This window comes from Crocodylus siamensis, chromosome 1, assembly GCF_052110815.1.
Source record: "Crocodylus siamensis isolate JL-2025a chromosome 1, ASM5211081v1, whole genome shotgun sequence".
NCBI lineage: Eukaryota > Metazoa > Chordata > Crocodylia > Crocodylidae > Crocodylus > Crocodylus siamensis.
In genome coordinates, this window is record NC_143395.1 from 228,567,649 (window position 1) to 228,581,870 (window position 14,222).

General features: G+C 45.0%; 1 protein-coding gene across 1 annotated transcript in view; it reads left to right on the top strand.

Moving 5' to 3' along the window:
* Positions 1-14,222, top strand: part of ZBTB11 (zinc finger and BTB domain containing 11) — a 30,815-nt gene continuing 16,593 nt past the window's right edge. Inside the window, exons 1-4 of the mRNA XM_090058398.1 lie at positions 1-582; positions 6,618-6,853; positions 7,733-7,964; positions 8,403-9,226. Coding sequence (XP_089914524.1) covers positions 273-582; positions 6,618-6,853; positions 7,733-7,964; positions 8,403-9,226 — 1,602 coding nt within the window. The 5' untranslated portion in view covers positions 1-272. The remainder of the gene's footprint in view (positions 583-6,617; positions 6,854-7,732; positions 7,965-8,402; positions 9,227-14,222) is intronic.

Here is a 14,222-nt window from a genome sequence, read left to right on the forward strand (position 1 = left end):
CCGTCGCGGCTGCTGCCCGAGCTTCTCCCTCCCACCCGCCGCCGCTGGCCGCGCAACTCCAGTTCCCCCCCGGGCCCGGCTCCCTGCGGACCCGCCACCTCGGACAGTGGGGCGGCAGCCGCCCTCTGGCCAGGGCCTGGCGAGGCCCCGAGCCGAAGCGACGCCCCCGCGGCCCCCCCCGCCACGTGACCGCCCAACCGGCGCGGGGGGGCTGTTAGCGCCCCCTCCCCCCGCGGGGGGGGCGGAGGCGGGGGGGATCTGGGGGCGGCGTCATGTCGAGCGAGGAGAGCTACCTGGCCATCCTGCGCTACCTGACCAACGAGCGCGAGCCTTACGCGCCGGGCACGGAGGGCAACGCCAAGCGCAAGATCCGCAAGGCGGCCGCGTGCTATGTGGTGCGCGGCGGGACCCTATACTACCAGCGGCGGCGGCGGGACCAGCCGCGCTTCGCCGAGCTCGAGGTGGTGCTGCAGGCCGAGCGCCGCGAACGCCTCATCCGTGCTGCCCACCTCGGCCCCGACGGCGCCCACCGCACGCGCCTGCAGACCTGGCAGGGCCTCTCGCAGCAGTACTGGTGGAGAGGTGAGGGGCGCGGCGCACGTGCACGTGCCGCCGGTCCGGCACGAGGCGCTGGGGGCGGGGCGGGGGGCGCATGCGCGCGGCTGCTCCAGTGGGCGCTGAGCGGGTCGAGCATTGGCCCCTGTAGAACGTGCTCCCCGTATGCACGTGCGCAGGGCTACTCCAGTTCTGGGGCATTAAGCAGACCCTGCGGGTGCCCCTTGCTGTGCTGTGCGCATGAGCTGCTGCAGGTGGTTCGGAGGAAGTGAAGGGCTGGTGCCTAGGGGACCAGTTGTTCACCCCAGTGTGCGCACACATTGAGGTGCTCCAGTTGGCTCTGAGACATGCCCTCTTCTGGGCTGGCTGGAGAGTGGCATAGCCGTGGGAGGGCCACATTGCAATCTGCAAGGCTGCACGCTGGGAGTGACATCGGGCGATCGTAGGGGCAGATCTCCATCAGGTTAACGAGTCTGATTTGGCAGTCATATAGGCCACAATGCTCCTTAAATTGACGGCAGGGCATCAAGAGCATTGCTGAAATACTGCCTTCCTGAAAGCGCAGAGAACGCATTCCCCTCCATATCCTGCCATCAATTTAAGGGGCTCTGTGGGGTGTCTAAAGCAAGTACAGTGGGTGCCAGGGAGGGTAATGAGTCAATCGCTCTAGATCCGTGGCTCTCAGCTGGGGTGCCGAGAGAGCCTTTGAAGAGTGAAGGGATAAGCAGATGTGGGCAAACTCAGGCTCTCCCCACCTGGCTGCTGCCCTGCTCCCACTGCTTGGCGCCTCTGGGAGGACGGAAGCGCAGTAATAAAGGGGGTGCTGTTCAATTCTATAAGTTGTGGAGGGGACCTTGAAGTTAAAAAGGTCAAGGACCACTGCTTTAGATATGCCCTGTTCTGCCTCTAAAGCAGTGGTTCTCAACTTTTGGAATCAAGGCTCCTCCATCAAAAATGTTTGTGAATAGTATAGCACACCATTTCAGAAACTAATTTCATGTTACAGTGCTTGCCTCCTTGAAGCGGTGCCTGGCCATAGTAGTGGGGAGATCATCCAGGCAGGGACAAGTCTTGAGCCTCACGCTTGCCTCCTCATACCTCTGCTCACCAGCACCCTAGTGCAGGTGTTTTCAACCTTTTTTCTGGGGTCAGTGTACCCCCAGCAGCTGGAAGCCAAGCAGGAGGGCAGTGGGGGTGGTGTGTGGCTGAATGTGGAGCAGCAGCAATGACTGCATGCAACTTTGTGCTGCTCCCAGCCAGGCAGACAGCTGTTTTCTACAGACTAGCTATGACTGAAATGTCCCAACCTTTATCAGTAGGGACCTACTGAAATTGCAGCGAGAAAAAGGGATTTTCATGGCTTGCTTATGGTGCACAGTCAATTTCCTGGTAGCCCCGTCCCTCGCCATTGATTAGCAGAGGGGTTCTGGTGGCCTCATCCCTTGCTGCTGATTGGCCAAGAGGCAGACAATGCATAACTAAATAGATTCCATGGAAATATATAAATCGCTATATTATAATAAATCTTAAATATAAGTATTAAATTCATGTATATTATATATACATAACAAGTATATACATGGATATAATCAGCATTTATTATTAGTGTTGTACAAAAAGTTTTAAAATGCTACATAATGCTAACCTTGATAGAAACAATTCATGTTGATTGCTAAATGCTAGTGTGCAGCATCCACCAGCAGTTGCAGCTGACATCCCCCTTGTCTGCTGTGTGAATATGTGTCCATACAGTTGCACATTCATCGTCCACTAAATTGGTTGGAATTATAAGGAAGTTGTGAGGATGTGGAAACCGCATCCCAAAACGCATTTACAGTCAAAGGCATCTGACATTCTTTGACAAAGTTCATATAAGCAGCACATTAGTTGTCAGGTTCTTTCTGGCAACCAGAGATTGATTTAAGTAGCTGAGGGTCAAAACTGAGAAAAGGCACCAGGTTTGGGTCAAAAATATGACCAGCACTAAAAAAGGAGGCAGCCAGTTGTCTAAACTGAGGCAATAGCAACTGGTGATATTTTTAATACCGATTTAACGTTGCAGCCTTTGCCTAGAACTGTTCTTGTCTTCAGTGGTTTTCACTTTGATAGTTTGAAAGTTGTCGTGATACCATGTCTTGGACCCAACTGATCATATCCATCCACTTGTGTGCTTGGTGAATCAAAGCCTGCTGACTGAAACCACATCAGAAGCTCCATGAACCGGGTAGTATTTTCAGCCGCAAACTTAACTAGATTTTCACTGTTACCCTGTTTTAAGAGATTGTGTAGTTTAAGCATATGCTGTGTTCCAGGTATGATTTGGAGTCTTTGCGCACAAATTGCTAGTAGAACTTCAAGCTTGCAAAGAATAAAATTTTTTCAACTCTTTTAGTTGGTCTAATAATAGATATCAAATTTACCCAAAAAACCTTGTCTGCCTATCTCCTTAGACTAACACAACTACAACCTGTACCCCTAGTAGAACTTAATATTCTTTGCATGGTAATGAACTGTGTTCAAACCACAAATTCCGCCTTGTAAGCCCTGGTTCTGGTGGACGTGACACTGTTGCATTTAGGTCCCCACTTTGATTGGCAGTAGACTTCCTGTATTGAAGCTTATGGTCTGGACAGTGTTTGAATGCTTTTTTAGAAGAGGAAACTAGTCTGTCCACATCAGGAAAACATGCATGCCAGATGTCAATTACTGAAGAAAGAATGCCTGCATTGCAGTTGACGTGAATTGTGTTGGGCGTCATTCCGTGGAACACATCAGAGAAAGCTTTGCACATATACATTGCATTATCAGAAAGAAGTGCTGAGTTCTTGTTAAATTCTGAGCCGTAGCTTACAACAACCTTCACTACAACTTGTGCTACAACTAAAAAATTTGCACACATGAGTTGAACTGGCTCTATTCAGAAAACAGGCAGGTCACAGTCTTTCCAGTTCCTGGGTACAAATAAAATGTAGACGACATAGTTATCCTGGGCATCTGTTGCTTCCTCTGCTACAATCAAAAGGGATTCATATTCTGCTAATGCAGATTTTGTAGACTGACGATGCAAAGCAATTACTCCTGGTAGATAATCCTGGTGAAGCTTTTTCCACAAAAGGGAAGCTAACAGCATTTGACATGTGGCTGTTCAAGTAGTTCCTTAATTTCAGGTTATCACTTTCCTCTAGAGCATCAGGTACGCAGACAACCTGTCAGTGGTACGCATTAACAGATTTATTATAATTATATGACAAAAATGTGTGGGTGGTACTTAAGGTTATATCATTTTAAATTGGTGGTACGTAATCTGTCAGAGTTTGGGAACTGTTGCTCTAGTCTAGAAATATTTTGGTAGCCATGAATTCCTCCACTAGATTGAATGTAGCTTCTCTTCTTGTTTAAGCTGCTTTCAGTGGTTCTTTTAAACATCAAGGACAGTGTTGCTTATTTCGTGCCATGAACTTCAGCCCATACAGAAGGCTTTTGCTTTATACGCTATTTGACCCCTAAATGCTGATCAGTGCTCTTTTTCCTTTAGAGTCATTCAGAGTCAAGTTGCAAGATGAACAAAATGGTTTACCACCATCTGAATGCATGGTTCCTACAGGGAACTGTGTTACGTGATCCTGAAATGTATTTTGGTTTTTTTGGATTTCTTTTAGCTCATCTTCAGACTGCAGCACTGCTGCATTGCATCTAGCTTCTTAAAAGGTGGCACCGAAACATTTTCTTTCCTGACTGGTGCTCTCACTTTGTTTATGTCATCAGCGCAGCTTCTCAGTAGCGCTCTCTCAAATCGTGCTCTATGGCTGCAGTGATTGCTGCGCTTTCTTTGTATTCTGGTAAGCTTTTGGTGGGGGGTGGGGGTTGATTTCATGGGAAATCGCAGCCAGTGCCATTTTTTCTGGAGACAACTGCAAAAAACAGCATCCATGAAAATGTGAATTCGCGATTTAAGTAGGTCACTATTTCTATCAGGCATAGAGGTAATCCTCTGGTTGGGTTGCCAGCTCCATGTAAGCTGTTCTCTTATACTTCTGAACCCTCCTCCATCCCTGCACCCTATTTGCCTATGAACCTCAAGAATTGGTTCATGTTAAAGGAGCAAGTAAACAGTTCATATTCTCCGTACTTTGTTTTCCATTTGGCTGGTGGTCTCTGTTGGTACCCTTTCCCTCTCTCACCCCCAAGGGATGGGGTGAGAAAACAGGTAAATCTCATAGAGGAAGTGTAAATTACAAGTTGTTCTAAGGGTAGTGACATGAATCTTTTCCCTAATTTGTCTTGAAGTGAGCTGTGGCTCACGAGAGCTTGCGCATCTCTGATTTGGTTAGAGCATAAGGTATGCACCTTGACCTCTTCCTTTAAACCAAGCTAACTCCCTTCCTACCCTTTTCCCCCTGCAGGTTGCCCCATCCTCTCCCTTTTCCCCAAATTATGCAAAAGCTATAGAAGTTTGCTACCCAAAATCTTAGTTAACAAAGTTGAGACTGACCGACAGCTTGGGTGTACCTGTATTAAACAATGGATAAGAGAAAATTCAGATTTAAGATTACAAACCAGTTTCATTCCTGGAATTTATAATCTTCCCCACTCCCATCAAAACAGATCTTGTTGTAATGCAACAGTTACTATGGGGTTTAATGTCAGATTACAATTGTGTGGGACACAACACACCACATAAAAATGGGATATTTGCTCAGTCTTTCTCATGTGCGTGCTTATTATGAAATGACTGAGTGAGCCAGGTTTACAGTTTATTTTCACTGTTCCCAGCTCAAGTGGGACAGGATTGGAATTTGACTGAAATCTGTATTTCCTGTTCTCACATGTGTAAGTGGACAGTGTTACTACATTTGATGTTCTGGAAGTGCTGCCGGGCCGCCTAAAGTCTGTATTTTCCAAGTTTCTTGAAACTGTTAGGTTTTGAGTTATCACAAAGGTCAACATACACAAAAAGAAAATTAATTTGTATTGAAGTTCTTGCAAATTGAGTGCACTTTGCTGCCAGGCCCAGGACCTCTTAGATCAAGGGATTGTCAGTTGGGATCCATAAAACAATTTCAAGTTCAGCTGTTTAAAGTATTAGAGATGGGGCATCTCTTAAATAGCCTGGACCCAAACTATAGGGAATGACTTAGATCCTAGTCAGCACAGTTATATGTACCATGCATACATGTACCATGTATATGTGGACCAAATGGACCTGTCTTAAAGTCCCACCAGCTTCAGTGAGGCTGAATGCAAATGCGGGGGGGGGGGGGGGTTTATGTGGTGCTAGTTGTAAGGTTTTTGAGATCTTTTTGAACTGAATGTTAACTAAGTATAAGACTGGAGTAAAATACTCTGCACAATTTTTTGAGATGATCATTTAACCTTATAATTTTCTAATAGTTCTATCCAGAATAAACTTTAGGGCATAATAGCTGAGATATAATAATGATAGTCATGTCCTAAGTAAGAAAGAGAGAACCAGGTAAAACCAGAAAGCTTTTGCAGTAAGTGTATAATATTATATAGATGCTTTCACTGCTCTGTTTCATGCAGTAGTGCCCAAATCCTGTCCTGCAGGCCAGATGAGTGATGTATGGCTGGGCTGCAGACAGAATCCACATGCCAGACTGACCTGACATGTGGGGCCATGCCATCTGGCCTGCAGGGCTCCTCACCCAGGGCAGCTGCAGTTCATGGGACAGTGCCGTCTCTTCTTTTGCCAGTTGCAGTAGCATGGTCAGCCACTGCTGCATCAATGGCTGTTTTTGCATCCGCTAACAGGTGGCATCAGAGATGTTAATTCTTTGCCCCGGTATATAAGTGAGGCTCCCTATGATTCCATATATCTGATAGCAGGGGAATGGTGGCAGTGATAATTGCCAACAGTCACAGTAATTGATGTTGCCATTGCATTCCCACCACAGAATTTGCAGACCTATGGGAAGCCCCATGGGCTGGATGACAATTATTCAGGCCATATCTGGCCTATGGGCCATAGGTAAAGCACCACCTGTTTAATGTAAAATGAATGACTGAAAACTAATTAGACTTTCATTGCTGGTTTTCCTTAGGTATTCTTAAACAAGTTAAAGACTACATTAAGGAATGTGGTAAATGCCAAGAAAAACTAGATCGTTCTAGATCCCTTACAGATCCTTCTGAAATGCTGGAGGAACTAGGATTAGATGCAAAATCTCATGAAGACAGTAATGGAACAGATGATGAATTGAGTAACACAGCATCGATCCCAGCTGCATCCCCAAAACCTGTGAAAAAGAAGCCAATATCCAAACACGAGCTTGTGTTTGTAAGTAGTGCTGCATGTTTAAAGAATTAAGGTATTTGTTTCATAGTCAAATTCTTATTGATACTGCTCGTACTAGTGAAGTAAAACCAAGATATTGAGTTTCAGCAAATGGTTCAAGTATACAGAATACAGGAGGCTGGTGTACTCACTGTGAAACTTACCACTGAGCCTAATTTATGATGGAAAATAATTTTTCTCTATTTGACACTCCTGGGAACTCATGAAAAATGATTGCAAACATTGCATCCATATTCAACCATATCCTCCAGGAGTCTTGACCTGGTCTTCTGTAAATGGCTTTTTTTGAGGTATTTGTCTATATAAAATATCTTGGTAGAAGGTCACTAACATGTGTATCCAGAAAGCTTTTCCTATAAGATTGCAGCATTTAAAAATTAGACCAGATTGGCTATAGAGGTATTTGTCTTTCCCTTTTTTACTCTTTCTACTTTATTTTTATTTCTCCTCAAATGATACTGTATGTCAATATGTGTATTAAAGACATATTTTTAAAATATTATTTTTGTGGGGGGTTTTCCCTGCTCCTTTGAGTTTACATCTTGTGTGTGCATATGTATATGTGTATAACGTCAAAAGGAAAAGGAAAGAATTTCTTAGGGTGATCTCTTTTATTGGACTGACTATGCACATAGATCATCCTAAGAAATCCTTGCCTTTTACATCATTTCTGGGCTGTCACAGCTACAACATCAGTCTTTAAAAGGAAGAGGAATTTACAAATTAAAACTGTTCACTAAAGAGCTTTTTAATTTTTGTCTTCCAATAAATTGACCTTCTTTCTTTACAGAAAAAGTTTCTATGCTTCAGCTTGAATGAATTGGAAGATATAACCTAAATATGCTGATTTATTTATGATAGGTTGACAGTAAAGGCCTTGTGAAGCAGTCTTCTCCAAAACACTGTCTGTCAGTCTTGAACCAACTGAACCAGCAGAGGCTTTCCAATCAGTTTTGTGATGTTACCCTATTGATTGAAGGAGAGGAGTACAAAGCACACAAATCTGTCTTGGCAGCCAACAGTGAATACTTCCGGGAGCTCTTCATTGAAAAGGGAGCTGTCTCAAGTCATGAAGCTGTAGTCGATCTTTCAGGTAAATAGCCTTTAGCTTAAAAATAGACATAGGAAATGGGACATAAGGCTTATTGAATTTAGATCTTTTGTGTTCAGAATGATTAAGCATTTGATTTGACTTATTAAAAATATTCCTAAGTTAAGAGTTTTAATGCCAGAGGTTTCCCTTTGAAATTGTCTAGTCTGTTGAATTGCCTAGCATGGACAGTGGAATATAACCCTGAGTCCTGCATAGGAAAAACACTTCTGGACATATGTGGTACTGATTTAAAATCGTGTTAATTAATGAGCATCAAAAACTTGGCAGATATTTCTGTACTCCAAAGTTCAGACCCATCCAAATCAGGCATGAACAGGTGTTCCCAATAGATTACTTCAGAATAATATAGTGGAGATTGGGTTTTTGTGTCCTTTTTTTCCAGGTTTCCTCTGATCTTTCTTGTATCTTTCCATACAGGCTTTTGCAAGTCAAGCTTTCTCCCTTTATTGGAATTTGCTTATACCTCAGAATTAACTTTTGACTTTTGTAGCATGGCAGATGTTGCCTTGCTAGCCCGACATCTCTTTATGTCAGAGGTTTTGGAAATCTGTGAAAATGTGCACAAACAGATGGAAGAGAAACAAATCACAGTGTACCAAAAGGGAGATATTCATACCGTAGAGGCTATGCAGAACTTAACACAACAGAATGATGTTGAGATTCAGCCTATGGACAGTGCTGAACAGCCTTTACCTACAGAAACGTCAAATAGTGAAGAAGTAGCAACTACAAATGGAGCTGCCCCCAGTACTGGAGAAGATGAAGTAGTGGCACTACAGTCTGACTCTCAGACTGTTGAACCTACTGAGACTATAACTGCTAGTCTTTCAGAGCCTGTGGGGCAGTGTGAAACTACTGCAAATGCTGTAAAACTAGAAATGGAAGAGCGCATTCCAAATGCCATTGTATCTGTCATGCAGTCTGAGCCCTCAGCTGTGGAGGGCGTGGATATACCCTCTCAGGCAGAAAATGGGGCTGGTCAAAATGAGAGCAGTGAAGCAAATGTAGAAATTGTGTCAGAAGACTCCCTGGACATACTTAAACCAAAACGTGGCCGGCCATGTAAAGCCCCAGACATTCCAGCTCCTCACCCTGAGAATATGGTCTCAAACCAAGATGATACATACAAAAGCAAACTTCGTCAGCGTTCTGTTAGTGAGGGTGGATATATTAGATTGCATAAAGGAATTGAGAAAAAGTTACAGAACAGGAAGACAACGCCCAAATCACCAACACAGCAGGTATGTTAAACATCACTGTTCAATCCTGTATCCTAGTTTTGAGTTCTCTTTTGTTCTCTGGTTAAAAAGTACAGTTTAGAATAAGTGCCAGTATGTGTAACAGTGAAACATGCAAAGTCAACAAATATCCTACTGCTTTCAGACTTAGCGATCATAGATTGCTATTTGCTTTAGCATATAGTGTCTCTTGCGTGCCCGACATTTAACTCAGTTTGAATGATTCTTTGGCTTATTTCCTAGTAGAAGTGGATGCACTCCCCAAGATATTTCAAAATTGAGGTATGTGGGGGGGGAAGGGAGGGGAAGGACATACTTTCAGATGTATATGGGTATCGAGGAGGCAGCCATATATGGTATCCACTCATTTACCCACCATTCCTGCAATTTGTGACTTGAAAACAGAGTACATATTTTGTGTACAAAGACTTGACATCTTACTGGTTGCATCACTGTAAAATTTCTTAAATGTGGTTGTAAATCAACCTGAGGAAAGGCATTGTGATGGCCAAGAGCTTGTCTAACTTTATCCCAACTACACAGTTGGTCCAATAAAGATAATGTTCCCAAAAAATCGTTGTCTCTTGTCCTAATCAAAGTATTCTCTATAGCAGCATTTTAAATTGAAGATTAGGTCCTTTTTCTTCATAGACTGGGCAAGACATTGTTAATAGAACATCAAGTGGGGAAAGTTGTGTTTAAACAAGAATGAGGAATGTCCAGGACTACATTAATTCAGTCCCTCTTATGTATATTTTGTATGCAGGCCACTTTTAATTATAGGAGCACATACATGTCTGTTTTTTTCCATAGGGTCTGTGCCCCTTTGCATAGGTTAGATGAGTTTCACTGTTGTTCAGTATTTCCTGTCATTGGATGTAGGACCTTATATGCCAAATATAATCCAGATGCTGTATTGAACAGAATTAGGGACTACCACAGAGGTTTATCTGTGAAAGTCTTATCACTACAGTATATGTGCTTTGTAAACATTTAATGAATTTTCCTCACAGTGCTCCTGGGAGGAAAGTGATGGTTTCATGCCTCTTCTGGAGAAAGTGAAGCATAGAAATTAAATGAAATACAAGAAAGTGTCCCCCAGTTTTGTTCAAAATGTCTAGTGCAGGGGTTGTGAATTGGGGGTATGCATATTCCTGGGGGTACTTGGGAAGGCCCCACAGGGTACACAGTGGTGGCACAGAGAAGCGGGGATACTTAGGAAACATGCTGCTGTGCAGCACCAGCACCCTCCCGCCCCATTGGCCATTTGTCCCGCGCCGCCGCCACCCCCTCCCCCCATGCTCATTCAGGGGGTACAGTCTAGGAGGGGTATACTTCTTAAAGGTTGAAGCCCCCTGGTCTAGTGAATAACTTTTTAGAGCTCTTACTTTTAAACAACTTGAAGTCAAAGGTCAAACCTAGCTCCCATTGACTTCAGTTACACTTTTGTGTTAATCTGCAAATATCCCCAGTTGTCTCAAAATGAGAACTATAGTTAGTGACCCCCCTGATTTAAACTAGAAGATCAATGGCCACAGCGGTGAGGGAGGGAGGCGGCAGGTTCTGCCAAACTGGCGTAGGGTGAGGCATGGGACAGATCTGCGACTCGTCTGGGGGCAGCGGGGAACGGCTCTTGCTGCTGCGTGTACCATGGGAGAGTACAGGGATAGAGGGCTGTGTGCCCCCTGGATCTGCATGGCGCAGGGAAGCTGGAGCAAGGGCTATACCAGGCTCTTCTCAGAAGGGCTGGGCTTGGGGCAGGTGGCAGCAACGCCGTGAGGGGGCTGCAGCCACCCCAGATTTCACCCCCGCAACTCCCCCTCTCAATGCTGCGGCCGCCCACCTGGCACAGCCCTGGTTCAACTCCCCTGCCTCCACCCATGTGCCAGGAAGAACTGGGGCTGTACCAGGTGGGTGGTGGCAGTGCTGGGAATGGCACTACAGGGAGCTACAGTGAAATTTGGAGTGGCTATAGCCCTCTTCCAGTGCTACCACTGCCTGCCCTGAGCCCAGCCTCCTCCAAGAAGATCCTGACACAGTCCCAGCTGCAGCCCACAGCTGCAACCTGCCCACCCTGCCCCGTGCGGATCTGGGGGGCATGCCCACTCCCTGGATGAGCTGTGGCTCTGTCCCATGTCCTGCCTTACCCCAACTGGGCAGCACTTGCCCCTGTCCTCTACTTCCCTCACCATGGGGGGGGGGTGTTGATCTACCCCCCATGCCCCTTCCCTCTCCCCTCTCCTTCCACCACAGTAGATTTACCAGCAGCTGGGAGACAGACTAAAATTAAGTTTCCTAGCTTGGGTACATTATTTTTCAGTTTTTAAACATCCTTTTAATATAATCTGCTTCATTACATCATGAAGTGAGGAGAAGGGGCGTGTGTCTGTTTTAACTAAATGGCAAAACTCAATTCCATCCTGGGGAATGTGATCGATTTTCCCCTCTAGGTCATCAAGAGGGTTAAGCTCCAAAGCCCAGGCTTCTACCCCTTGAGCTAATAGGATAACTAGTAGTGTAGGTTGTGGTATTAAGAAGGTTTCCTGCTCATGAGCCAGCCTCACAGATACTTAATCATCATAAAGCAGAGATCGGTAACCTGTGGTGCATGAAGCATATCACTGTCATGGAGCTGTACTGTGCTGCCTATACCCTCCACAATACTCCCTTGCACTGCAGAGCTTGCTGCTGCATAGCATCTGAGCTGCCTTCAGTGCCGAGGGGTTGGGGAAACTGGGAGCTGACTGCTCAGAGGTGGGGAGCCCATGCCCGCAAAAGGCTGCTAACCACTGCCATAGAGTCCAGATTCAGTTCTGAAAGGGACATCCTTTTTCCCGTCAAAGTCTTTTAAGCTCCCTGTGCTCCTTTCATCTTCCAGGCTGTTCCTGTTCTCTGGTTTTACTATTCCCAGCCTTCCCTCTCAGCCTCCTTCTGCCCTCACCTATTCTTTATCGCTTTTGGCAAGCTATTTCTTCATTCTCCATGCTTCGAAGTGCCAGTGTGGATGTCCTCCCTCAAACTCTCAAATCAGTTTCCTTTATCTCTGTTCTGGTGCTTCTGCAGTAGCCAGAAGGAAGAATTGTAGAAAAATTGTGGTGAGTTCTGAGTAGGAGTACAGCCATTGCAATTGGCCTGGAGATCTCTGGGGATGAGCATGCTCAATATAAATGGAGTATTGGTCAAATTGTAATGAGCTTGAATGGTCATAAGCTAACTGATTTTTCAGAGGCTTTATGATTTGCTGCTTCTGAAAACTACCTGGATTTGGCCAAGGTGGAGATTCCTGAAAAAGTATACATCCTCTATCTGCTACAAAGCATGAAGGGCAGAAAATGGGGTGGGGAAGCTTTATTTTACTTTCTTAATGTTGCTCTTGGAAGCCCTTTGGATTACTTTCCCCCAAATATAGGGAGAAAATAATTTAGCTTGAAATTGCCGTCTTAATGGTTAGAATTTGCCACTTAAAAACCCATGTTAGTAATCTTACCTTCATAAGATTACCTGATTCTAGCTTTCCCTAACATCTGTTGCTAATTATTTCTTGGGAAAGATTTTCACCAAAGCTGGAAATACCTTTAAACAAAAAGAGCCTGACTTACATGCTGTAATTTTGAAGATTAACAATTCGTAAGACAAGCAATCCAAGTTGAGTTTCCAGGTATATTAACTGTTGCACAGAAGCTTCAGTTTGCTCCCTCTATGCTATCCAAGGTATGTTTGTCATGGTCTAGTGATGGCCTTTGAGACGAGATGTTTTGATCAGGTCATAGCAGTCAAAATCAACTGCCTTTTTCTATGCTTCTGTCTAGTATACGTCAGTGTATTCAGGGAAGTGACAGTGGCCTTATCCCTGCAGGACGGGTCTGCAGCTGTTTAGTAATTGAAGTCATCTGCTTTAGACAAGACTAAAATTGAAGGCTTGATGTCTAGCTAGCAGCTGGTATCAAGTGGAGTGCCCCAGGGTTGGTACTGGGACTGGTTTTGTTCAATATCTTCATCAGTGAGCTGGAGGATGACATAAAGTGAACCCTCAGCAAGTTTTCAGATGACACCAAGCAAAGGGAAGTAGTAGATGCATTGAAGGGTAGAGCCAGGATTCTGAGTGACCTAAACAAATTGGAGGATTGAACCAAAAGAAATCTCATGAGGTTCAATAAGGACTAGTGCAAAGTCCTGCACTTAGGACAGAACAATCCCGTGTACCACTACAGCCTGGGGTGCGTCTGGCTGGGCAGCAGTTCTGCTGAAAAGGGCCTGGGAGCTACAGGGGACTGTGAGGTGAATATGAACTAACAGTGTGCCCTTGGTGCAAAGAAGGCTGGTGGCACACTGGTCTGCATTTGTAGAAGCATTGCCAGCAGATTGAGGGAAGTGATTATTGCCTTCTATTCTGTACTGATGAGGCCACATGTGGAGTACTATGTTCAAGAAAGGATGTGGACAGGCTGGAGAGAGTCCAGCAGAAAGCAGTGAAAATGGGGATGGGGGTGGGGCACATGACTTCTGAGGATAGACTGAGGGAATTGGCTTTATTTAATTAGGAGGAGAGAAGACTTGGGGGGGAGGGGGAAATTTAATAGTAGCCTTCAACTACCTGAAGGGTGGTTTCAAAGACGATGGAACTAGACCGTTCTCAGTGATGGCAGATGACAGAACAAGGAACAATGGTCTCAAATTAAGGCAAGGAAGGTTTAAGTTGGATATTGGGAAAAACTTTCTCACTAGGAGGGTAATGAAGCACTGGAACAGGTTGCGTAGAGAGGCTGTGGAATCTTCTTCCCCAGAGGTTTTTAATACCCAGCTAGACAAAGCCTTGCTGGATTGATATAGGGGGGAATGATCCTGCTTTGAGCATGGTGTTGGATTAGATCTGTGGTCCCATTCAACCCTAATTTTCTATGATTTGATGTGAGAACAGATGTTCGTAGCCATGAAACTTACCTAAACTTATGTAGGGGTGTGGATTCGCACTACTGAGAGGTGGAGGAAGAGGGAGTAG